This window comes from Leucoraja erinacea, chromosome 3 (assembly GCF_028641065.1).
Source record: "Leucoraja erinacea ecotype New England chromosome 3, Leri_hhj_1, whole genome shotgun sequence".
Lineage (NCBI taxonomy): Eukaryota > Metazoa > Chordata > Chondrichthyes > Rajiformes > Rajidae > Leucoraja > Leucoraja erinaceus.
In genome coordinates this window covers 107258054-107285972 of record NC_073379.1, presented here as the reverse complement: position 1 = coordinate 107285972, position 27919 = coordinate 107258054, and the positions used below count along the sequence as shown (strand labels likewise).

The following is a 27919-nucleotide window of genomic DNA, read 5'->3' as shown; positions in this document are numbered from 1 at the left end:
ATATCCCCTCATCCTTCTAAACTCCAGTGAATACAAGCCTAGTCTTTTCAATCTTTCCTCATATGACAGTCCTGCCATCCCAGGGATCAATCTCGTGAACCTACGCTGCACTGCCTCAATCACAAGGATGTCCTTCCTTAAATTAGGAGACCAAAACTCTACACAATACTCCAGATGTGGTCTCACCAGAGCCCTATACAACTGCAGAAGAACCTCTCTACCCCTATACTGAAATCCTCGTGTTATGAAGGCCAGTATTCCATTAGCTTTCTTCACTGCCTGCTGTACCTGCACGCCAACTTTCAGTGACTTGTGTACAAGGACACCCAGGTCTCGCTGCACCTCCCCCTTACCTAACCTAACCCCATTGAGAATAATCTTCCCCCTTGTTTTTGCCACCAAAGTGGATAGCCTCACAATTTGCAATAGAAAAAAATCACATGTAGTTAAAGTGCACATTGTCAGATTTTATTAAAGGGTATTTTTATACATTTGGGTTTCACCATGTAGAAATTACAGCTGTGTTTATAATTAGTGCCCCCCATTTCAGGGCACCATAATGTTTGGGGCACATGTCTTCACAGGTGTTTGTAATTGCTCAGGTGTGTTCAAATGCCTCCTCAATACAAGTATAATAGTGGTCTGAGCACCTAGTCTTTCCTCCAAACTTTTATTGCTGTTTATCAACATGAGGACTATGTTACATAGATATATAGAAAATAGGTGCAGGAGTAGGCCATTCGGCCCTTCGAGCCTGCACCGCCATTCAATATGATCATGGCTGATCATCCAACTCAGTATCCCTGTGTGCCAATGAAAGTCAAAGAAGCCATTATGAGACTGAGAAACAAGAATAAGACTGTTAGAGACATCAGTCAAATCTTAGGCTTACCAAAATTAACTGTTTGGAGAAGAAAGAGAGCACTGGTGAGCTTACTAATCGCATAGGGACTAGCAGGCCATGGAAGGCCTCCACAGCCGATGACAGAAGAATTCTCTCTATAAGAAAGAAAAATCTCCAAACACCTGTCCGCCAGTCAAAAACATTCTTCAGGAGTCAGGTTTGGATTAGTCAACGCAGAAGACTTCATGAACAGAAGTACAGAGGCTACACTGCAAGATGCAAACTACTGGTTAGCCGCAAAAATAGGATGTTACAGTTTACCAAGAAGTATTTAAAAGAGCAACCACAGTTCCGGAAAAAGGTCTTGTGGACAGATGAGATGAAGATTAACGTATATCAGAGTGATGGCAAGAACAAAGTATGGAGGAGAGAAGGAACTGCCCAAGATCCAAAGCAAACCCCCTCATCTGTGAAACACGATGGTGGGGGTGTTATGGCCTGGGCATGTATGGCTGCTGATGGAACTGGCTCACTTATCTTCATTGATGATATAAATGCTGATGGTAGTAGCATAATGAATTCAGAAGTGTATAGACACATCCTATCTGCTCTATGGTTGAGATTATGGTTGTACTATACGCAATTGTTTTTTCTTGTATGTTGATTGGAAATTGCATTGTTGGGTGGGTCGTGTATAAAAGATCCTCTGGATGACAATATAGGTGCAGGAGTAGGCCATTCGGCCCTTTGGGCCAGCACCGTCATTCAACGTGATCATGGCTGATCATCCACAATCAGTACCTTGTTCCTGCCTTCTCCCCATATCCCTTGACTCCACTATTTTTAAGAGCCCTATCTCACTCTCTCTTGAAAGTATCCAGGGAACCAGCTTCCACCGGCCTCAGAGGCAGAGAATACCACAGACTCACAACTCTGTGTGAAAAAGTGTTTCATCATCTCCGTTCTAAATGGCTTATCCCTTATTCTTAAACTGTGGGCCCTGGTTCTGGACTTCCCCAACATCGGGAACATGTTTCCTGCCTCTAGCATATCCAAACCCTTAATAATCTTATATGTTTCAATAAGATCCCCTCTAAATTCCAGAGTATAAAAGCCCAGCCACTCCATTCTCTCAGCATAACACAGTCCCGCCATCCCAGGAATTAACCTTGTAAACCTACGCTGCACTCCGTCTTACTCTGCAGGATATACAGAATGTCAGGAATTATTCTGTTGGTGGTGTGTGGCTGTACAAATTTGACTGTAGGTGGGTCTGGGAATGTGCAAAATTTGTTCCGCAGGTGGTTTGAAGCCGTGTGAAATTCACACAGGTAAACTTATAATCACCATGGCACTAAAATACAAGGTTACAAATTTCCAGACATTTATGTTGGCATGTCAACAGACATTACAAATTAGGGATGAAATTAACTCTACTTTACATACCTCAGTACATTTGAGATGTTCGTACAAATTTGTTCATTGTGATATGTGGAAAGGGCAACAGAAGCTGTAAACACACTTTGCTTTTATTAATAATTTGCCTTGTGATAGCCCTGGCATCTAATGACAATAAATCAGCCACCCATCACACATATCTCCCGAATGGTCTTATGAAGAAGAGGGAAGTTGCAGCAATTTACTTGAAGGGCCAAAAATGATAAAATGCTGATATGTAAACCATATGCAACAAATAGGAACTATGAAACACTGGATAGACTCGGCTTGTACTCGCTAGAATTTAGAAGATTGAGGGGGGATCTTATAGAAACTTACAAAATTCTTAAAGGGTTGGACAGGCTGGATGCAGGAAGATTGTTCCCGATGTTGGGGAAGTCCAGAACAAGGGGTCACAGTTTAAGGATAAAGGGAAAATCTTTTAGGACTGAGATGAGAAAAACATTTTTCACACAGAGAGTGGTGAATCTCTGGAACTCTCTGCCACAGAAGGTAGTTGAGGCCAGTTCATTGGCTATCTTTAAGAGGGTCAGATGTGGCCCTTGTGGCTAAAGGGATCAGGGGGTATGGAAAGAAAGGAGGTACAGGATACTGAGTTGGATGATCATGATCATATTGAATGGTGGTGCAGGCTCGAAGGGCCGAATGGCCTACTCCTGCACCTATTTTCTATGTTTCTATGATATTGTAGGATTTTTTTTATTGATTCAGAATCTGTGTGAATTTAGTAGACAGGAATTAAAAGTTATTTGGGATAGAAAGAGATTCCATGTGGTCCATCAGTAGGTTGGAGCAAGTTTATCAACTTCAGCAGCATGGTGGAGTAAAAAACAATCGATATCAATGGTGCTGAAGTGAAATGGTTGAGAGCTTCAAGTTACTTAGTGCTAATATTACCAGTGATCTGGCATAGACCAACCACATTGATGCAACAGCCAAGAAGGCACACCAACTCCCCTATTTCCTCAGGAGACTAAGGATATTTGGCATGCCTCCAGTGACTATTGTCAAGTTGCATCACAGCTTGGTTTGGGAATAGCTTTGTCCAAGCGCCCAATAAATTGCAGAGAGTTGTAGATGTAGCCCAGTCCATCACAGAGACCAGACTCCCCACCATTGACTCCATCTACACTTCACACTGTATCAGAAAAACAGCCAACCTAATCAAAGATGCCCCACTCTGGCCATTCCTTTGTCTTCTGCTCCCATCAGGCAGAAGATGCAGGTGTTTGAAAGCATGCACCACCAAACTCAGCACCATTTTATTCCTCTCTGTTAATAGGCTTCTGAACAGTCCTTCCAAAAGCTACGAGACCAAATCACCTCTACCCCTCTGTGGACATGAGATAGCCTATGGAACTGAACTGTTATAATGCTGAGAACTATGTTCTGCACTCTTTATCTTCCCCTTTGTACTTGAGTTTGATTTGATTGTTTCTTTATGTATAGTATTCTATTATCTGATTAAATAGAATGCAAAATAAAGCTTTTCACTGCATCTTGCTACACGTGACAATAATACAACAAAATCTAACATTTTTGACTGAGTATCAAATGAAAGGCAAAAACCATTTATTTCATTTGGATTAAGTGCAATATTTCAGTGAAATCTTCCAATGGAATTTACATATTTGGAAAGACATAATTTGCAGGATACCTCAGACCATTGTAAAAAGGGCAAAAAACTGTATTATCTAAATGATCAGATCAAACAATCCTTGTAAAGCACTGAAGTGTTATAATATTTCATTCAATGTTAATTCCAGCAAAGAAATCAAAGTTTTCACAGAATCACAGAAAAAAAATGGAGTATTTTTTTAAACAAATCACCAACAGCAATTATTTCTGAATAACGCAAATAATTTTCTGCAAATAATTTCTGTAAGAATGTCAATTTTCACCTCCGGAGAGATTGTTTGGCAATGGTTTTAATGTGAAGACAGTTGGCAATGCATTCAGGAGCATAATAAGGAAAAAAGCATCTAGCAATTAGATATAAAGTAGCGTTTCCACAATCACTATGCATTTAAAAGCAATTTAACTTGGAACAAATACTGCTTGTGACTACTTCCAAGTTGAATGTCAGCAACAGTGAAGTTTGACAAGCGCTTCCAATCATCCTGTAAACTTGCGATTACAATCGCGATTCCATTTCCAAGTCAAGGCTGCACAGGTTGGCATCATTCCTTTCTCAACATTCTTTTAGGTAAATTCCAGGCAAACAAGGTCCATGCTGCGCTCGAGATACCAATCCTTGGACATTCTCAGCACAACACAACCTGAAGCCTACAGCACAAAACTGCAGGTAAGTGGAGATTCCTCCTGTAGCTCTAGTTTGATGTAAGCCTCCATCCCTGATTTCACTCCACATTCAAACGTGATGCCGGCTGGCCTACCCAATGTCTGCTGTGCCAACCTTCCAACACTGCCACAAATTTAATTGAAATCAATGAGCTTACGACCTACAAAAGAACCTCCTTAAAGAAATGTGAAACCTTCACTGAGTCCTAGACTGCACTAAGTGAAGGAGCACGCAGGTAGGTATTGGGAACCTTGAGTCACTGCAAGTGGCAGAAGGAACAGACCCATTCACAAACCCCACACCCATCATTGTTAAGTACCTACTCCCTCATCTGTAGACGAGTCTGTGGCACCCTTGTTGGCATCAACCACCTCTGAACCCATAAGATCAGAGAGGAAGAAAGTCATCCTTATTCCTGAGGAACTGTCGAAGAAGCTATTCATATCAAAACATGACGCTGCTTGGATCTAGTACATTCAATGCACGTTTACTAAAACAAGATACAGATACGCAAGCAACCCACTGTCACTCCTTTCCAAGCTGGAGACCACACGTGTAGCACTCCGTTACTGCGTTCATTTAAATGAACAGATATAATCGCATTATTTAAGTTTATTGAAAAATAGCTTGCAATTATTTCCTGACAACTCAGTGCATCATTCTGTTACCAGATAAACTTGTTTTCATTAAATGGACACCTTCAAGCTAAATCAGTTTTAAAACCCTTTGTCCAGTCGGCAGCTTCAACTCCATCACAATGCTCACCCTAGACAAAAGTTCAGAAAATACATTGGATTTTAATGCAAATATTAAATCAGCTGGCCAGATAGCACCTCTGGAGTGAGAAACGGTGTTAATGTTTCATGTTAGAGGCACTTCATCAGATTCAGATTCAGATTCAACTTTAATTGTCATTGTCAGTGTATAGTACAGAGACAACGAAATGAAGTTAGCATCTCCCTGGAGAGCGACATAGAATATGATTTCAATAAATAAATCTATTTACATAGATCTGGATGAGATTGAAAGAAAATGTTGTAACCTTTTTACGTTATTAACAGAAATATCTGTTAGATCTGCTGTGAGATCCCAGCATTTTCCATTTTTCTTTTAATATTCCAGCATCTCCAGTAATTTTGATTTTCATGACCATGATTTTCTTTTGAATTAGAATACAGAACTTAATCTGGAAAATAAGCAAACCAAAGAGACTAACCTATTCCCTGTGTGTGAATGGAACAGATTAATGTTCTCCAGATTTGCTGTCACAAGGTATAACATCAACTTGAATAAATTGCTACCTCAGTTCCCTCTCCCAGGTAACCATCTACTCAGCTAAGTTTTAAAAAGTGAGATAGTTTAATCGGAAATATACTAAAGCAAAGCAGCAGTTAGAAACCGTTTCCACCCAGCCACATGCACAGTTTGCTTTCATACGGAACAAGTTTTATGTTATTTTTGTCCCAAAATATGAATTGCATTCATTTGCAATTGCAACAATGCATTAAAATAACCAAAATGAGATGTTCAAAAACTGTTTGGAGTCCTGAACTCTCTGACCGTTCTATTCTGAGGTTGTAGTAATTGCTAGTCCATTGCCATTTGATGTAACTATATTTTAAATGAATAAGGGCCTGCAACATCAAGATCCACAAAAACTGTAATCCATATTAGAAGAACGATGACAAGTAAAATATTTGCTTCTGCCAGAATCATCATGCTATGTAATTAAAAAAAATTACCAACCTTTTCCAAACCAGACACATGCAGGAAGAAAAGGGAGAAATTGTGTGCGTGAATTCAGAAAGATTGGTACTCTAGCTCCCTGGCTCTGTATCCTTGAGCACTCATGGTTGGAAAAACCTAACGAGCTAAATTGCCCTGGTCCATTCAATTGATCTTTCAAATATCGTCTCGTAATGTTATGCTCACAAACTCCGTACTTTTATATGAACTTTTATTCTTCTTAGTCACAGTTCCATCAACTATTATGTCATAATTCAACTTGCACATTTAGCACACTTTAATTCTTCATTTGACTTCCATTTTGACTTCAATGTCCTTGTCTCTTATATTCAGCATAAGATTGTGAAAGGTAGGCAAAAGTGCTGGAGAAACTCAGCGGGTGCAGCAGCATCTATGGAACGAAGGAAATAGGCAACGTTTCGGGCCTAAACTGCCTAAGCACTCTACAGACTACTGCATTCAACCACTGCAGAGTTGAACATTTCATGCAATCAGCATTTTCAGTTTTTAAATTCAGATTTCCAGCATCCACAGTATTTCCTTTACACATTTCAGATGATTCTGCTTCTTCATTTAGACTGATATTTGTTTTACATAGAAACATAGAAAATAGGTGCAGGAGTAGGCCATTCGGCCCTTCGAGCCTGCACCACCATTCGATATGATCATGGCTGATCATCCAACTCAGTATCCCATCCCTGCCTTCTCTCCATACCCCCTGATCCCTTTAGCCACAAGGGCCACATCTAACTCCCTCTTAAATATAGCCAAATGAACTGGCCTCAACTACCTTCTGTGGCAGAGAATTCCACAGATTCACCACTCTCTGTGTAAAAAATGATTTTCTCATCTCGGTCCTAAAAGATTTCCTTCACTCTTATCCTTAAACTATGACCCCTAGTTTTCGTACATGTCCCATTGCCAACTGCTTTCTCTGCATTTCACACTCTTATGGTCATATACATAATTTGCTTTCTACTCTTTCAAAAGCTTAATTCCCCCCCTCCCCCCCCTTCACTCCTGTCCTTCATCACCTTCTAGAATGAATTTATTATTCTCTTCTGTTCCGATAGAACAATAATATTTTTCCAGCATTTTCTGTTTTATGTTCAGCGTTTCATTATTTTTCTTTTGTGCAAGCTAACTAATGGATTATTAAAGTTGCAGATCTCTTTGGGACATCGTCCTTACTATTTGTGAGTTCATTCATTATCCTCATTCTTGGTCTTCAACGGCTCAGTTTTAAATCAATAACTGGCTTTTATTCCCATGAACTTTACATTAAATCTGTCTATTATTTGAATCCTATCAAATATACGCAAGAACTCTGCATAAATTATATCAAAGAATGCCCCGGTTATATATTATCAACTTCAAATGTTAGCTCGGCTTGTCTTTCTGCTTCTCCTCCTATTTCCAAAATGTTCTCTAAGACATTCCCTTGCTTCTTACATTCGATATTGAAAAATAATAATAATTTAGTCTCATTATCTACTCATCAGCCATTCCACAAATCAGATCACAGATGCCACCCTGTTGGAAGTACCATCTTTTGGTGGGACATCAAAAATAGATCAAATTTTCTCTGACAGGATACAAATTATCCCAAATCAGCTATCTTAAAGGCAACAGGGATCTTAATCCAGTGCTCTGGCTGAAACTTATCATTCTCTCAATATTATTAGATAGAATGTCCAATAATAATCATAATGCTTCAATAGACTGGAATGTTTCTCAAATTATGTTCATAGCCAATTTTAAAATTACTTAATTGATTGTTATGTGCTTTGAACCATCTTTAAATGAACATGCATGTAGGTCAATCAGATGAAATAATAAATATAAGCTTTATTTGCTTGTTACAATAGTTCAGGTAGATGCCTAGATTCTTTCAATCAACTGTAATAGCTGGCCAGCATTCTTTCCACAGTCAACAATACATGTCAACTTGATATGTTCGGTTATGGCCAGTCATTTAGTTAAAGGATAGCATTTGTGAGATAAAGGACAATTATATTCTGGTGGAGTAGGAGTACTACATCAGAGTTCATGTTAGCATTCATAGCAAAAGGTATTTGAGTATAGGAGCAGGGAGGTTCTACTGCAGTTGTACAGGGTCTTGATGAGACCACAACTGGAGTATTGTTTACTGTTTTGGTCTCCAAATCTGAGGAAATACATTCTTGCCATAGAGGGGGTGCAGAGAAGGTTCACCAGACTGATTCCTGGGATGTCAGGACTTTCATATGAAGAAGGACTGGATAGACTCGGCTTGTACTCGCTAGAATTTAGAAGATTGAGGGGGAATCTTATAGAAACTTACAAAATTCTTAAGTGGTTGGCCAGGCTAGATGCAGGAAGATTGTTCCCGATGTTGGGGATGTCCAGAACAAGGGGTCACAGTTTAAGGATAAGGGGCGAATTCCTTTAGGACCGAGATGAGGAAAACATTTTTCACACAGAGAGTGGTGAATCTCTGGAACTCTATGCCACAGAAGGTAGCTGAGGCCAGTTCATTGGCTATATTTAAGAGAGAGTTAGATGTGGCCCTTGTGGCTAAAGGGATCAGGCGGTATGGAGAGAAGGCAGGTACAGGATACTGAGTTGGATGATCAGCCATGATCATATTGAATGGCGGTGCAGGCTCGAAGGGCCGAATGGTCTACTCCTGCACCTATTTTCCATGTTTCTACGTTTAGAGTTATGTTGCACAGGATACTGGGAAAGATAGAGAAAGAGAAGGAGAAAGAAATCACATTGTGCCTTATACAAGACCAGGATATATTTACAAGTGTGCTACAACACACTCACCTCACAGCTGTGTGATGAAATGCTTCCAAATGCCATCCCTGAACAGTCAAGTCCTAATGTCAAGGTAATACTTATTCTGGGACAATAGGAGTATATCCTCAAATTAGTATAGTGTCTCTAAATGTGCACATGTGGTATTGTACTACTGAACAACGTTTTACTTTCAAGGCCTTTTCTCTGCACACATTGGCATTGATGGGGAATTGGCGAACTATTAGAATCAAGATAGAGATGACAATCAGTAACTATTGCAAGGATTAGTGTTTCACAGGGGAAGCTGGTATGGTTGATAATTGGGCTGCGATGCATTCAGGTAAGTTGTTTTCTGTGGTGCCTTTGTATAAATCATTAAGAATCAATGGAAACATGGACATTTACCTTAGCCTTAGTGGAAGTGGATGTGTGCATGTGCATTTTTTTGTCATGGTATCAATGCGGTTGGTCTAGGCCAAATTGTTGCCGACATTTACACCCAGGAAGTTGGGTGAGTAACCTTCGTTGGATTGGTGAGCTAAGTGGAAGTGGCAATGGGTGATGTTTAGAGTAGACTAGTTGGAGTCCAAGAGTGTGGGCGGTCAGGTGGAGTTATGAATCTGGTGGGAGATGATCCAAAAAATCATACTCTTCATCACCCACCATCTCAGTCTTCACTCTACCGCAGACATTGGCTTTGTTAAATGATCCTCCCTTCCTGCAAGTTTAAACATGCCAGTTTTCAAACTTCTTTTTGCTAGTTCTTAAGGATCATTAATCTGAAATGTTAACTCTTACTCTGCAGTTGCTGCCTAATGTGCTGAGTATGTCCAGCATATTATGTTACTATTTGTTTAGTTAATCTTGTAGAAGTGCAATATTTCTTTGCCATACGTTTAGTTGCTACTGATAGATTTAAATAACCATATAGAAACATAGAAATTAGGTGCAGGAGTAGGCCATTCGGCCCTTCGAGCCTGCACCGCCATTCAATATGATCATGGCTGATCATCCAACTCAGTATCCCGTACCTGCCTTATATAACAATTACAGCATGGAGACAGGCCATCTCGGCCCCTCAAGTCCGCGCCGAACACTTACTCTCCCCTAGTCCCATCTACCTGCACTCAGACCATAACCTTCCATTCCTTTCCTGACCATATACCTATCCAATTTATTTTTAAATGATAAAATCGAACCTGCCTCCACCACTTCCACTGGAAGCTCATTCCACACAGCTACCACTCTCTGAGTAAAGAAGTTCCCCCTCATGTTACCCCTAAACTTCTGTCCAATAATCCTCAAATCATGTCCTCTTGTTTGAATCGTCCCTACTCTCAGTGGAAAAAGCTTATCCACGTCAACTCTGTCTATTCCTCTCATCATTTTAAAGACCTCTATCAAGTCCCCCCTTAACCTTCTGCGCTCCAAAGAATAAAGACCTAACTTGTTCAACCTTTCTCTGTAACTTAGGTGCTGAAACATGTGAAACATGTGTTATGTGATTTCAATAAAGACCATAAAAAGCAAATCTATTGCCAAGTACTGTAATACTTTTTAATTACTTCAAAAGGACAAATAGATGTTAACTGATTTCCTGAATAAAAAGCTTACAGGAGCCATGAAAAGGTTTTTCCTTTCTAAAATCAATGCATCAGGATCAGATGTAGCATGAATGACGCCAGTAAATGAAAAGAGCATACTTTCCAAGGTTATGTTTTGCCAAAGGAAATGGTTCCATCAATGCAGACTGCTAGCATACAGCAGGCAGTAACAACAACATAATAATGTGGATTTTATTCTTAACTGGAGAAAGAAATGTTTCAAAAATGCCTTTAACAGAGACAAAATATCTTTCTCAAAAGATCATTTCATGTGACTTTGCTTGTTATGGAATTTTCAAGCTAAGGAATAACAACCACACACAGTCTTCTGTTTTGAAAAACAAAAAGACTTTTCATCTCTCTCGCTGGAAACCCATGGACTTGAGGCTAGTTCAAATACTTACATTCCCTGGACGTGACATCATGGCAGACATTTATGTCCCATGATGAACTCTCCCCCGACCCCCAACAACCACCCCAACCCCCCCCCCCCCCTTGCCACCCCACACACACACACACACACACACATTTAATGTGTCCTTGATACTTCAGGCAAGGAATACGATTTAAAAACACTGAATGTACATGCATATGTCTATCCTAAGTCATAAAAACATAGAGAATAGGTGCAGGAGAAGGCCATTCGGCCCTTCGAGCCTGCACCGGCATGGCTGATCATCCAACTCAGTATCCTGTACCTGCCTTCTCTCCATACCCCCTGATCCCTTTAGCCACAAGGGCCACATCTAACTCCCTCTTAAATATAGCCAATGACTGGCCTCAACTACCTTCTGTGGCAGAGAATTCCACAGATTCACCATTCTCTGTGTGAAAAATGTTTTCCTCATCTCGGTCCTAAAAGATTTCCCCCTTAACCTTAAACTGTGACCCCTTGTTCTGGACTTCCCCAACATTGGGAACAATCTTCCTGCATCTAGCCTGTCCAACCCCTTAAGAATTTTGTAAGTTTCTATAAGATCCCCCCTCAATCTTCTAAATTCTAGCGAGTACAAACCGAGTCTATCCAGTCTTTCTTCAAGTCAAGGCCACATTTCAAGGTAAGTTAACACTTTGCAATTCAGAAAGGTGATAACGTTTCATGAGAGCAGCACATGAAAAATCACAATTTTTTCTGGATTATTGCAGTTTATACCCAAAGAAAACATTTTATTTTTTCAAATGGCGGCTTGTGATGGGACAAAACAAAAGTTTATCTGCACCTTGTTGCATTGTAAATCTATTCAATGCAAAAGCATTGCCAAATAACCAAGGCTGACACAACCTTCATCATTTCTAACCCATAAATGTAAAATAAGCTAAAAATGCAACATGCCAATATTTGTTAACAAAACACACTCTTGTTTTTATTGGCTGATGTTCATAATTTATTTCGATGGGTCTTTTTACAATCTATTTTGAAGCGTGGTAGACAATACATATGAATGTCTGCAGTAAAGACAAGGAAACACCACCACATTAACTCAATACACAGCTCAATAATGTGCAGCTTTTCTTTGTGGAAAAGGATCTGAAAACCATTCTGAAAACTGAAATCTTCTTCAGTCGAAAGAAGAAACACCCATTCCTCCTCTCCAAAAATGCTGCCTGTCCCGCTGAGTTACTCCAGCATTTTTTGTCTATCTTCTGAAAACCTCAATTTAATTCACATGAAACTTGCATTAACTAAGAGGACTTGTGTTGCACTTTTACACACTCAACAACTTTTCTCCCTTTTGGTTATCCAAACACACATGGCACATCTAGTCTCAAAGCAAATATCTAAATCACACACTTTGACCTACTTTTCTGGACAAGTTTAAGTAGAGATGTCAGATTCATCAATATATTGGTCAAAGCATACAAACTCACACAGACAATTGAGAGTGTAATTACAGAAGCAGGAATAAACAAACTTCTTCATTGAGACTGGCTCTGCGTTCAATTAATATGATGCCTGATTCAATCTTGGCTTGAAAGCACATTGTGGCTCTTTCATTGTTTCTTCGGGCCCCAAAGCTTTCTGGGATACAGAAATCCAAAGTGTTACAAACTTCTGAGAGAAGTTTCTCATTGTTTCTCTCCTAAAATGTTGACCCCCTTACTCTGAAAAACGCTTCCTATTTCTAGTTATCTCTACTAGAGGAAACATTTTCTCAGCATCCACCTTGCCGATCCTCTAGAACTTTACAAATCGCGGAGATCATCTCTCATCCTCGCAAATCTCAATGCCCAATCTATTCAACCTCTCTTCATACATTACCTGATTGATTCCAGGAATAAATAGTGGACATTTTATGCACAGCTTCCAAAGCAAGTATATTCTTTCATAAATATAGAGACCTGAACTGCACCTGAACTGGAAGCAGCCTCATCAGCTTGCTGAGATGATGCAATCAAAACGGGAAGTTGAATCAAAACGTATCCTTTTTAATACTTCATATGCTTTATGATAAAGGCCAATATTCTATCAGTATTCCTAATTATGAACTGTGCCTGCTTGCCAACCTTTGCATTACATTTTGTACCAGCCAATTTGTAATCTCATTATGTTTAAATAATTATTTTATTTTTCTTTTCATCCTGCCTAAGTGGATATCTTCTCACATTAGATGACAGCTGCCAACATTTGCCTCAGTACTCTCTCTCTCTCGCAGGTTCGTTGAGTCCTTCTCACAACCTGTGAATTCACCCATCTTGCTTTCATCAGCAAACTTAGCTACATTACACCCAATCCCTTCAACTGATTCAATAACACAGATTATAAATACTTGGGACAGAACACTAATCCTTGCGGCACCACAATAACTACTGATTGTCATCTATATCTTGACTCTTTGTTGCGCTAGTTAGCCAATTACATATCCGTGCCGACGTACTAACCCCAACGCCATCTACTTATTTTGTGCTGTCATCTTTTATGTGGCACCTCATCAAATGCCTTCTGCAAATTAGAATACAGTACATCTGCTGGCTTTTATTCATTCACCCAGTTTGTTATATCCTCAGAAAACACAAGGACATTTGCGAGACAATTTTCCCTTCCATAAAACTTTATTGTCTTATGATTTTCTAAATGTTTTGCAATTAACTCCTTACAAATGGATTTCAGCATATTCCCAATGACGGATGTAAGCTAACTTTGAGCTACCTTAAATATAATGCTCTGCTTTCTGTTTTCCTCCTTTCTTGAGTAAGTGAGGATATTTCCAGTGTTCCATCAAAACAGATTTTTTTTTCCCCCCAGTTTAAGAGAACATGTCTCATTAGAAATCAATGGCATCTGACTGCATTGAAAAATAAATTATTCAATAGCTTCCATCAGCATGTATTGAGATTGGTAATGCAAGAGTTGAGTTTTTGCCAAACGACTACTTTATGGTGTTGTGTATTTCTATCCTGCTATAAACATATCAGTAATCTGAAGCATGGGGTAGGGAGCTGCTTAAATTACCGAATTAGCTTCGGAGGAATTTAAAATTATGTAATGAAATATATTTTTAAAAAGCTAATCTCAGTAACAGTAATCTTGAATTACTAAACGTTATCGACATTATCCCGTTATCATGTATCTGTACACTGTGGATGGCTTGATTGTAATTGATGTAAACATAAAAAAATAGGTGCAGGAGCAGGCCGTTCGGCCCTTCGAGGCAGTACCGCCATTCAATATGATCATGCCTCATCATCTAAAATCAGTACGCCCACTGCTTTTCCCCCCATATCCCTTGATTCCATTAGCCCCGAGAGCTAAATCTAATTCTCTCTTGAAAACATCCAGTGAATTGGTCTCCGCTGCCTTCTGTGGCAGTGAATTGCACAGATTCACAACTCTCTAGGTGAAAAAGTTTTTCCTCATCTCAGTCCTAACCCCTTATTCTTAAACTGTGACCCCTGGTTCTGGACTCCCCTAACATCGGGGACATTTTTCTGGACTCCCCCAACATTGGAAAGCCTGTCCAGTCCTTAAAGAATGTTATGCATCTATAAGATCCCCTCTCATCCATATTTTTGCAGCTAAATTCTATATTGTCTTTCCGCTGACTGGTTGGCACACAACAAAAGTTTTTCATTGGAACAGGTGACATTAAGCTAAACTCAAACCAGATATTTGTAAGACTCCATCTGTCGACTAATTCTCCTTGTGTGTAGGAAATCTGCTATCATTACTCGGTCTGCTTATATATGCGAGTCGATCTGTAATTTTCTTTGAGCTATCACCACAAATCAAGGACAATCAGGATTGCACCATCAAGAACATATACCATGAATGAATAAAACAAACATTCTTAACATCACATAATTTCTGTTACAAAAATCCATGCACAAATAAAGACGCCACAATTTCAGATGATCTAAATGTTGGACAATTTAACGGCTGACGCACCTGCACTGGTGCCTGCACCAGTTGTTGTAAGGTCCCCACCCAGGAGGCCACCTAAAATTGAAAGCATGGGATCTGATTACAAACAATAACAGGAAAACATATTTTACAGTAGACCCAGGCTAAAACTCATGATTAGAAAAACACATAATATAAAGCCACAATCAACATGGGGAAGATTTCCTTTGTGTATTGTGAGCAACAGTCTGTTCCAATTAAAAGGGGGTTTATAGTTTTGCAAAAAACACTGAGGAAATCTTGCCCTGACATGAGGTCATTTGTTATTTTTTGATGTGCAAGGTATGAATATGTATGTATGTACAAACATATGTATGCATAGTCTTTGTATATATGACGCTAATATCTTGTATTTGTTAACCTTACGATTTTTTTGTCATATGACTTTCTTCTAAAGCCTTCGGGAGAGCCGTGAATACTTATTTGGAATTTAAGAGCCATATCTTTCCATTAAAAACAATAATGATTCTTGTATTAACAAAGCAAAAAGCTGCAGTTTCAAACTTCACTGTTCAAGACGACCATATTTTAAATTCTTCTGGGGATTTTAATACCTCCTATCTCGTCAATTTATTATTCAAGAGCAGAATATACATCCCTGTTGCAAATGATGTGAGCACTAGAGGGCAGCAAAGTCTGTGCCCACTGATAACTGGCAGGCATGTGAAGGCTGATAAACTGAACAATGGTTTGCCACTCTGGGCAGCATGAGGCTTTCCAATAACTGTTTTTGAGCACCAGGTTTACTCAGTGCCATTGTTTCTGCTGAAAATAAACAGATCGTTTATGGCAAAGTACAATACTTTCATGAATCAAATCCAACTCTGGTGGCTGCATGTAACACTCCAGCTGAGTCAAAACAAAATCATTGGTTTTGTTGCCTGTTTCACATTGGTCTTCATTTACTTTCCACAGATAATTACGACAACTTCTGCATCAGAAATGAGTAGTACTGTGTTATGTGCATGAGTGAATCGTGAGTCTGTTAAATTAACAGAATATTATTTTTCCTGGCATAGAGGGAAGCAGCAATTAGGTTCCCATGAGTAAGGAATCAACCTGGGTGCAATAATTCCCCTATTTGAACGCCGTTGTCAAGGTGGGGCTGGACGATTGCTTCTTCTATAAGAGTCCTGTGCTAACGGAGTCTCGTACACTTGCCATTGTTTCAAGCTTTCTTTTGAACTTTTATGTTGTTGCTTTCTTAGCTATTTACATTTTTTTTACACATTTATTTTGTTTCTTTGACTTGCCCCATTGTGTCTTCAACTGCCTTGTGTCTACATCACCTCTTGTTTCAATTGTTCTTTGTTTTTGAGTCTTATGGAGTATTTTTCTTACATGCGTTTTTGGTGTTTTTCAGTATCTTACTTACCCCCTTCCCTTGTTGTGTGTGATCCCTTTTAAATTGTAACCTTTTGTCATATTTTCCAGTTTTCATAAAAGGTGAATGCTTGATATGTGCACTTAATGCTGTGTGTTTTCTACATTCTTTCTCATTTTTGTGCCCTTATTTATCTGTTCCGCTTTCTGTGCAACCTTGGTAGTGTGCAACGTTGTGAGCCTTGGCCTTTCACCGGGACTTTTCTGCAAATGAAACCTTCCGAAGCATGCCAATAAACGGCCATAAACGTAGCAAGCTCCGCTCAGTAAATGCTTTTTGCTTCTCTTTATAATCAAAGGTACACAATTCTTTTCTGTGTTTAATAAGGAACACAAACTGCACCCTTATTGTGCCAAATCCAAGTAATGTACCAGGTGGTTATAAGGAGCACAATACTGACCTTGTTTTATGAGGCAATTACTTAGTTTGACAGTCAGTGGATTTTACCTGCGTTTCCAGCGCTCGGTGGTCGTTGTGTCACTCCAGGAGACATGCTGTTCCTCTGCAGAGAAGGATGGCCCAATGACATTAGGTTGTGGTTACCCATGGAGCCCACTGGGCTGCTGTAAATGAGGCTGTTTTGGTTGGACACTGGGATTGAAACTGGCATCTCAAAATTAGGTGGAGGAACAGCCTATGCAATAGGAAAAAGAGGAAAAAGGAAGGAGGAAGGAATAGTCAATGTCACAAATAGGCCTGAGTTGGTTCTGAACTGAGAACATAGATTATAATGGCTTGTATGTTTCAAATCGGAATTACCTTTCTTTTCCCAATTCATTTTCTAACAATTTTTTATTGTTTGAACAGTACTTTTATCCCAATAAAAGGTACCGAGTAATGAAAGTATTTTACATTCGCTTATGCTAAGATGCTTTCAAAATTATTCAATTTTTTTTTCACAAGCCACACTAAATACCGCAATTTAGACAACCGGAAAGAACTCTGCAAAGAAAAAGTTAATTCTGCATTATTAAACATTCCTAATGAAACTTATGATGACAAGATAATTAAAAGTAATGATAGGCTTAAAAATGGAGTTAGATGAGCTCCTGAGAGTTTCAAATTAAAGAAGGTAGATAAGTATTCCATATAATTGGTATCAGTTTCTGGAGCTCGTCTGCAGTTCAATGAGATTTTCTTTTTATTTTCCTGTTCTGTTGCTTTTTTCCTGAGGTTTTTCTTCACCCAGGTATTTAAAAGGGGTAATGATGATGGTGGGGGTGGCAGCCTGTGCAGGTGGTGGGGAATTTTATTATTGGCTGGGATCTAGGAGAGGGAAAATCTAATAAAGTTTGGCAGCTAAATAACCATTGCTCTGGCATCCTTGAAATGTTTCAAGAGGCTGGTTATGGTACACATTAACTCCAACCTCCCAGTTAGAAATGATCCACTGCAGTTCACCCACTGTTGCAACAGGTCCATGGCAGACTGATTCCTGGGATGGCAGGACTATCATATGAAGAAAGACTGGATAGACTCGGCTTGTACTCGCTAGAATTTAGAAGATTGAAGGGGGATCTTATAGAAACTTACAAAATTCTTAAGGGGTTGGACAGGCTAGATGCAGGAAGATTGTTCCCGATGTTGGGGAAGTCCAGAACAAGGGGTCACAATTTAAGGATAAGGGGGAAATCTTTTACGACCGAGATGAGAAAAATATTTTCACAGAGAGAGTGGTGAATCTGTGGAATTCTCTGCCACAGAAGGTAGTTGAGGCCAGTTCATTGGCTATATTTAAGATGGAGTTACATGTGGCCCTTGTGGCTAAAGGGATCAGGGGGTATGGAGAGAGGGCAGGTATAGGATACTGAGTTGGATGATCAGCCATGATCATATTGAATGGCGGTGCAGGCTCGAAGGGCCGAATGGCCTACTCCTGTCAACATATTCAAGGATCGTTTACACCCCAGTTATTCTCTTTCTCCCCTCTCCCGTCAAGCAGAAGACACAAAAGCTAGAAAACTTGTACCACCAGGTTCAGGAACACCTTATTTCCTGATGTTATTAGAGTACTGAAAGATCCTTCTCACAAGCTAAGGGCACAGTCCTAATCCCTCAACCTACCTCATTGAGGCAAAAGCGCTTAAAAAAATGTGCATGTTTCTCTGTAAAAACTGTAACGCTATAAAACTATGATGATATTCGGTCCACTGGTAATTTTCTCTTTGCACTACCTGTTGTAGTTGTATATAGCTTGTTTGTACTCCTTTATAGTATGATATAACTGGATTGTAGGTGAACAAAGTTCTTAACTGTATCGTGGTACGTGTGACAATCATAAACCAGTACCATGATGTGGATAGTGGCTTCAGTTGGTCTTTGGGGGTTACCATTATTCTCATACTAAGTTGCTAAATTGCCATGTCTCCTGGGGCTGGGAGAATCCCTCAAAGAAATGCAATGGTTGGATCATGGAATACGGGATCTTGAACTAAACCTGTTTTGGGGAGTATTTGCTCCTTTTTTGTAGCTGATACAATATACTGACAGAAGCTGGCTCTTGCATTTGACATCTCTATACTGCCAATGAGGGAAAATGGGTTTGCCAGGATGACATTGCATAGCGGGTCCATCTCACATACCCTCACCCGGGTCAATTTTTACCTCCTTGCTAGTTGATGGAAAGGTGGGGAGAGGACAAAAATTGGTGCTATTGGTGCTTGATGGCTCAAGAGCTCATTGTGGCTCCACAATGATGCCTCATCAAAAATGAGGGACTACAATGCTAGTTTTCTTAAAGCAGTTTAATAATCTTGGTGTTTGTCTGTCTGCTTGCGTGCAGATCACCCTCTTCCACTCTAAAACCAATACACCAGCAAAGTTCCTTACTGTCATCAGGGCAGATGGTCAGGAAGCATAAAAATAGCACATTTGCACCTCCTTTAAGGAGGTGAACACATCTCAAAATAGAATTTTGGATATGATCAACAACTAAGCAGGCCAGAAAGCATACGCCACAATCTACTATGTGCTTGAGTGTCAGAGCAGGCTGCCTGGAATGCCAAGTTCTGCACAATGACAAAGTGCTATGTAAGTGTTGCATTAGGTGAGGAATAGCTAATGGAGTTTAATTCAGATAAAGTGTGAGGTGCTGCATTTTGGGAAGTAGAACCAGGGCCGGATCTTCACTGAACAGCGGGGCCCTGGAGAGTGTTATCGAGCAGAGTGATCCAGAAATAGGTATATATACAATTCTCTCAAAGTGACATCGCAGGTAGATATGGTGGCGACGAAGGCTTTGACATGTTGGCCTTCATTTGTCAGGGAATTGAGTATAGAAGTTGAGACCTTGCGTTACAGTTGTATAACACATTGACCAGGTTGCACCTGCAGTATTGTGCTCAGTTTGGTCACCCTACTAGCCATTAAGCTGAAAAGGGTGAAGAGAAGATTTACCAAGATGTTGCCAAGACTTGACAGCATGAGGTATAGGATGGGATTGGGCCAGCTAGGGCTTTATTCCTTGGCATGAAGCAGGCTGAGGGATGATCTTACAGAGCATGAGGGGAATAGATAGGGTGAATGCACAGTCTTTATCCATTGATAGGGGAATCATGGGCATAGGTTTAAGGTGGTTAACAGGATGTAAGATTTCATAGGAACCTGAGGGGCAACATTCATACAGGGTGATGTATATATGGAACGAGTTGCCAGAAGATGTGTTTGAGCAAGTACAATAACAACATTTAACAGACATTTGGAAAGGTACATGGATGATCAGCCATGATCATACTGAATGGCCGTGCAGGCTCGAAGGGCCGAATGGCCTACTCCTGCACCTATTTTCTATGTTTCTATGATAGGAAATGTTTAGAGTGATATTGGCCCATGCAGGCTATTTGAAGTCACTTAGATGGGGCATTTTGGTTGGCATGAATGATTTGGGTCCATATTCCTCTAAAACCTTGTTTCCCTGGTGTAGGATGCCATAATTCTCAGTGTGCAAGTAATTTGAGTTGTAAGTCTGTCTGGTTATTTTAATTGTGCTGTAGTTGTGGGAGCTTGGGAGCTTTTGAGAACAGGAAGTAGTCAGATCTGATAGAAGAATGTACTTTAATTTACAGATGCTATTTTTACTTAGAGTGAAGCATTTGTTCATCTTTGCATTGTGTAGTCAATGAAGATCGTTACTACCTCGATGATAGCAGAGAGTTTCCACAAAAATGCCTCAACCACAGTCATTGTAACTAACAATCTAAAGTATAGATGATATATTTTGCATATCACTGACAAACAGAAGTAACTTTGATTGATGTCTGTAATATACAAATTAGTTACTGCAAAGGAATCTAAAAATAACACAATAATAATTGCACTATCTTCATTTGTGTGCACAGATAATAATGGAACCCTCTACTTGAGCACTTACATTATTTGCATACAGCGGTTCCTAATGGGGATAAATATCCCTTTATACAAAGTGGTGCATTTGGAAAGCAGAGGTAAATATCAACCTTAAGAGCACCACACTTGCTCAAATTTAATAACTTCTGGTACCTGCTTATGATTTTTTATTTGAAAAAAGACATTTAAGTGTATGTAAGAAACTTCCAGTTCATTTGAATCTGTCTTGGTTCAAAGAGGTATGAAGTCCATCCTGGCAGTAAGTATTGAAAACTACCATTGCCCAATCCATTGGATAATTATAATGCCAAATTGCTTTCATCTAATCTATTGCCCGATTGATAGTGGAAAAATGGAAACACCATTGCATCTTTTATTCCTATCATTATTTCAGAAATTCATGGATAATGCAGGATTTTTTTTTTTTAGTTCGTAGCTTCCATGGCCAGCATTTCTTTCCAAATCCCGACTGCCCTCGGAGGTGCTGATGAATCAACTTCCTGAACTGGTGAAAGCAATCCCACAATATTTTTACAAAGTCAGTCATACACCACAGAATGAGATATTTTGGCCCACCATATTTCAGGCTGACTATTAAATGCCCATGTACATTAACCTCATTTTCCAGCATTTGAATCCTGGTCTAGATTGCCTTTAAATGGTCTGGGAGTGCCTGTCCCTGCCACCCTTAGAATCAATGCATTCCAGATCCTAACTATCCACTGGCTGAAAAAAATCTTCCTCATAGAAACATAGAAAATAGGTGCAGGAGTAGGCCATTCGGCCCTTCGAGCCTGCACCGCCATTCAATATGATCATGGCTGATCATCCAACTCAGTATCCCGTACCTGCCTTCTCTCCATACCCCCTGATCCCTTTAGCCACAAGGGCCACATCTAACTCCCTCTTAAATATAGCCAATGAACTGTGGCCTCAACTATCTTCCGTGGCAGAGAATTCCAGAGATTCACCACTCTCTGTGTGAAAAAGGTTTTTCTCATCTCGGTCCTAAAAGATTCCCCTCTTATCCTTAAACTGTGACCCCTTGTTCTAGACTTCCCCAACATCGGGAACAATCTTCCTGCATGTAGCCTGTCCAACCCCTTAAGAACCCCATTACACCTCTTGCCCCTGATCTCAAAGCTATGTCTTATTTTATGTACCTCTATTTATCGGGTACCTCTTTGTTTTTTGTTTTTTGATACTATGTCACTGTCTATTTGCCCTCATAATTCTGTATGGTTCAAACAGGTCCTCCCTCAGCCTGCTTCAATCCAAACCAAACCTGTCTTTCCTCATAACTGTATTGCTCCTTCTCAGGTGCCATCCTAGTGGGCCTCCTCTACACACTTTCTCCAGTGCAATCATATCCGTGGCAAGTAGAACTGCAGTGCACTATTGAATAGCAACTTCCAGGGCTCAGACCATGTGATGATAAAAAATATCAACCATGTATTTTCAAGTCAGAATGTCGTGTGACACGGAGAATAAACTGTGGGCAATCGTGTGCGCGATCCACTTGGGTTTTTCAGTGGTTTACAAAGTGTCAGAATAACCTCACCTACCAGCTATGTGCATTTTGTAAATAGAAAATGCAGCAGCAACAGTGTGCCAGTCAGTGGTGAGGGGAATGAAGGTCAGGGTTATTAGAAACGCCATTCATATGGGTTGCTTACATTGGATGGTATTGAGTTTGCTGAGTGTTGGTGGAACTGCACTTATCCAGGCACCAGGAGCCTATTCCATCACTTGTACAACTTGTGCCTTTTCTCTGTGATATCCAGCCTCTGCCCTACTCTTGTATTCATGGGGCTGGTCTAGTAGAGTAATCGCTTAGCTGTTGAAAATGAGGGTCTTGGTAGACACTAATGCCAGTTGATGTTAGGGTAATTGTCTGTTGTTGGAAATGGTCAATGACTAGATTATAAGGTTTCAGAATGTTGTTGTGATCTTTTCATACCCATTGCTGAACAAGAATGACAACCAGTTATGTAACAGGGCACAAATACTGAAATGTGCACCTCCTGGCTTGTTAATTACCTAACGTAGGCCGAAATAATAAATATAATTTTGCAGCAATCACAGTTAAGCTGCAAATGCTAAATGCATTTTGTTGTCTCTGTACTGTACACTGACAATGACAATTAAAATTAAAATTGAATCTGAATCTGAATCTGAAAAGCAGGTCATACAAGTTTAACATTAAAAAAAAATTGACTTGATCAGCAACAAAAATATGGTGCAACATCATGAAATGCAATACTGTACAAGTGTGTTGAGAGGCATTTGTTGACCATGGAAAACGCATAAGGAAGAGTAACGTTGGATAAATTGATCTCGTATTAAAAAAAAATAATAACTCAAGGGTCCAAGAGGATCAGGAAGTTTCCTAATGCTGCAATATTCCACAGGGATTCCAATTCAGTAAATTCACTTTCGCTATAGATACAAATAAAGAAAGGTGATACGGAAAAAATGAAGTTCCTCAATGTCATTTGATGTCTGGTGTGAATCAGCTGGTAACACTATTGTTCTGATGTATAAAGTTGTAGCTTCAAATTATACCCCAGAGACATGAACACGCAAACCGAGCATGATATTCTATTGCACGACTGCTTTCTTGGAGCTATCGTCTTTCACATGAGACTTAAGACCATCACCTTGTCTGCTCTTCCAGATGCTGATAAGTGTTCTCAAGAAGGGCAGGGAAGTTATCCCTGGTGCCATGGCCAACAGAAAATGTGAAAGTGTACTTTCGGCCAAGCAGCATCTCTGGATACAGAGGCAATGTTGATGGGCATGAAATGTTAACATTCGTTCCTTCTCCACCAGTGCTGCCTGGCTGCCAAGTACTTCAAACATGTTTGTTTTTGCTTCAGATACCCGGCCACTGCATCAGTTTGCACTTGGATGACTGAATCACTGGACCTGCTGTCCACAAATTGGCTATTGCATTTCCTAAAATACAATAGAGACCACACTTCAAACGGAATTCATTGGCTGTAAAACACTTTGCAGGATCCTGAGGTTGTGAGAGGATGATGCAATGTGTCAGCGAGTTGGAGAAATGGAGTAATACAGCACAGAAACAGGCCCATCGGCCCAACGTATCCATGCCGACCAAGATGCCCCATCTTAGCTGGTCCCATTAGCTCAAGCTTGGCCCATGCCCTTCTAAACCTTTCCTATCCATGTACCTGTCCGTGTTTTTAAATGTTGTTATAGTACCTGCCTCAACTACCTCATCTGTCAGCTCATTCCATATACCCACCACCTTCTGAGTGAAAAAAGATGCCTCTCAGGTTCCTATTAAATCTTACCCCTCTCACCTTAAACCTTTGACCACTAGATTTGATTCTTCTAACCTGGGTAAAATAATCAGTGCATTGACTCTATTCATCCTCCTCATGAGTGTATACACTTCTATAAGATCGCCCTTCAGCCCCTAGCTCCAAGGAATAAAGTCATATCATGTGTAACCTTCCCCCGTAGCTCAGGCCCTCGAGTCCTGGCAAAATTCTCATAAATGTTCTTTTCACTCTTTCCAGCTTAATGACATCCTTCCTATAACTCTATGATTAAAACTCAATGGAGTATTCCAAATGCAGCTTCACCAACATCTTGCACCACTGTAGCACAAAGTCCCAACTTATATCTGCGTTACACTGATTGACAAAGGCCAGTGTAGCAAAAACCTAATATGGTCTGTTCTATATATCAACTTAGCATTAGGAAAGGAAAACCATTCCAATTTTCCTTGCAGCCAGCTGTTCAAATCAAGGGGAAAGCTACTGTGGATGAGGTAACATGGATAACATGGAAAATAGGTGCAGGAGTAGGCCATTCAGCCCTTCGAGCCAGCACCACCATTTAATGTGATCATGGCTGATCATCCACAATCAGTACCCTGTTCCTGCCTTCTCTCCATACCTCTCGATTCCTTGAACCCTAAGAGCCCCATCTAACTCTCTTTTGAATGCACCCAGTGAATCGGCCTCCACTGACTTCTAAGGCAGAGAATTCCACAACTCTCTGGGTGAAAAAGTTTTTCCTCATCTCAGTTCTAAATGGCCTACCCCTTATTCTTAAATTGTGGCCCCTGGTTCTGGACTCCCCCAACATCGGGAACATGTTTCCTGCATCTAGCGTGTTCAATCCCTAAAAAGTGGCCAAGCTAGATGCAATGCAGTGATTGTTCTCCCTCTACGGCACGTATATTCTCGGATAAAGACACCAAACCTGTACGCAATATTACAGGTGCAGTCTCATAGCGACCCGGCATCCCAGTGATAACAGAATAACACATTTAGGAATGGAGCCTGCAGTGAAGAAGGGACTGGTGGCAGCTGTTGCCCGTGGACTAGTGCTCCAGGTGAGGGATGTGAGGTCACGTGCTCCAGGTGAGGGATGTGAGGTCACAGGTGAGATGGGGTTTGAGAAGAACATTACTAAAGGTTCTAGATTCTCTCTCACACAATTTTTTCCCCCATCTCAGTTTAATTCTATGTTTTGCACATAACTATATTGTAGCATTTTGATGTTTCATCTTTTTATAAGAGAAATTGGAATTTTACTGATTTTCTTTTCACCACATTTGTTTTGTGTTTTTGCTGAAGGGACAACCAGAACCACAAGCTGTTACTCAAGACTGTTGAGGGCGGCCACATTTAAATCAGGTCTTCAATAAATCTTAATGTTCATTTGTCTTCTCAACAATGCTGTCCAACATTTCAACTTTGCTCAGTACAGCCCTACCCACCCTTCGTTTGTGGTCTATTGGGTAACGCGATTTAAAATGGTGATTTTGCACCATGTTTGTGTGGGCATTTAGCAGGCTGTTATTTTGATGGTGCCATCCTTCCTGTTTGAAATGACAGCATTCAGTAGTGGGATCTGGGCAGCCTGCTCTTTTTAACCACACTGACCACAGCTTGAACCGTCAAGATGAGGCAGTAATGTATATTTTACAATATCATTCCAAATCGCTTCTTATAATTCACATTGGAAACAATTGCCCAAGTATTTCATTCTTGATCTTGAATTTAAAAGAAAAAATTAAAACATAAATCTTTAGAATGACCATTGCAATAATATTGCTGTGTTGGGAAGAACATGAATATTTTGCTTATCATTGCAATCATAACCATAGATTGAAAATAAAGAAAACATGAAACCTAATTCATCAGACCACACAGGTGGCCACCATGGTGAGCTCTTCATTCATGCAACAGTATGCACATGCAGAAGTTATGTTATTTCTCTCAGTTTTCTGGCTAGGCATATGAATGGCTATGTGTGTTGAGGTTTGTTTAGTTGTCAATGAAATAGCTTAGTGTTAAGGCAGGAAAATAAAATGTTCTTGACAGGAGGCAAAGCAATTTGTGTAATCCTGTTAAATCACCCCAGCACACAATGTGTTTGAATTTCATCAACAGGATCTCATGCAGACTGACTCTCTACACAGCAAGCAGTTAGCCTTAACCCTTTGAGTACAGGTATCAGGTTTTTTTTTCTCTTTAACACAAATTTGATATTTTGAGATAATATGTGTACTACTTTTAATATTTTAAAAATATCAAAGCAATTTGTTTGATAAGTGACAATATCTAGTTTAATGAAATTACAATTTTTTAAAGGCTTCAAAATTATAGCTCCCAGGGATGTGGTATTATAGGCATGTTTCCACTGTATTTTATGGGAAAATATAGTTTCCACTCTAATAATATCACTGCATTTATGGCTATGGTGTAAATTGCAATAGTTGCTGCTTGAGAAAATTATTTTATGTTACTAACCAGACAAATGTTTGGTAATTAAATGCATAAGATTAAATGGAAAGTATACTCTTTTGGTTGGTACTGTAACTCCTAAAATGTTCTCATTTATGTAATAATAATGAACTTGTTGGATGGGGAATAATATTGGGAAAAGCACCATGTGTGAAAATTGATTGCTTCAGCTATTTTCAATAACAAAATTGTTATTTGAAATTAAAATGGATGTCATTTGAGTTATTTTATCAAGGGCACCCGAGGTTAGAAACTGGAATAAAGCCCAATGGACACCGAACATTATATGAAATGGTGTCATGTTCTACTTCAATGAATGGCTGCACCGTATAGTATTGCAGTGAAATATGCCACCCAAACCTGATTTTGACAATATCATTAATGTAGGTAATAAAAGGGAAAGTATGGGAAAGCTAAATAACCACATTGATGAAGGCTGAAAGTTATAAACTTGGCAAGTTGCCAGTGAAATGCCGAGGGAGGTCGCTATCCATCGTCTGTGATCTTTACAATAAATCATCGATGGTTATTTAATTGTTTGTTAAGTGCAAGGTGGGATGAATAGAAATGTAGCTGAGTTTTATTTGGGATACACTCACTCTCAATTTTAAAAAATGCAAAGAAAACAATTAAGCTAGGAATTTTATAGAGGGGACCTTAATTAGCTGAGTCACTCCTACAGTTACAAGAATGTGCATGTGATTCAGTCGGATTTCACAACAGGATGATGAAATTTCACTACTTCAAAAATTACCCCTAACAAGTTAAAATTATTCCAAAAAATACAATTTTCTTTACATTAGGAAAAAAGGTTCCTGAAAATAATTATTATGTATAAGGAGGCAGATATTTTGAATGGATGTGCGTTGATATCTTTCTTGAAAAAGTGAATGAAAAGTTTTTTTTTGTTGTTTTTTTTTATCCTTGTAAATTAGTTTTTTTTTAAAATAATCTTTTTATTAGAGGCAGGTATATTAAAAATATTTCATGTATATCATTCCTACATTACTAATATTATCGATTGATGTAAACTCTATTTCTAGTATTTTTTTAATTTGGATAGAAAATAAGAAAGTGAATGAAAAAAGTTTAAATGACTTTCTTAAATCATTTCACTTAAATATTCTGTTTAACGAAATGTAAGATTGTTACTACAACAGATTAGTCGTAAATGTTCTACTTAGAAAGGCATAGCTTATCTAAGGATCAGTATGTTCTATGTTACGCACAGAATATATGATTCCACACCTGCCACTTCCTTTGTA

The 27919-nt window shown here is 39.5% G+C and overlaps 1 protein-coding gene across 10 annotated transcripts in view; it reads right to left on the bottom strand.

The window, feature by feature from the left end:
• Positions 1-27919, bottom strand: part of LOC129695914 (myocyte-specific enhancer factor 2C) — a 209609-nt gene that overhangs the window by 30167 nt on the left and 151523 nt on the right. For all 10 annotated transcript variants that reach the window (XM_055633367.1, XM_055633368.1, XM_055633375.1 and 7 more), the window contains 2 exons: positions 16969-17155; positions 15123-15173 (listed from right to left, as the gene is read on the bottom strand). In XM_055633367.1, coding sequence (XP_055489342.1) covers positions 15123-15173; positions 16969-17155 — 238 coding nt within the window. The remainder of the gene's footprint in view (positions 1-15122; positions 15174-16968; positions 17156-27919) is intronic.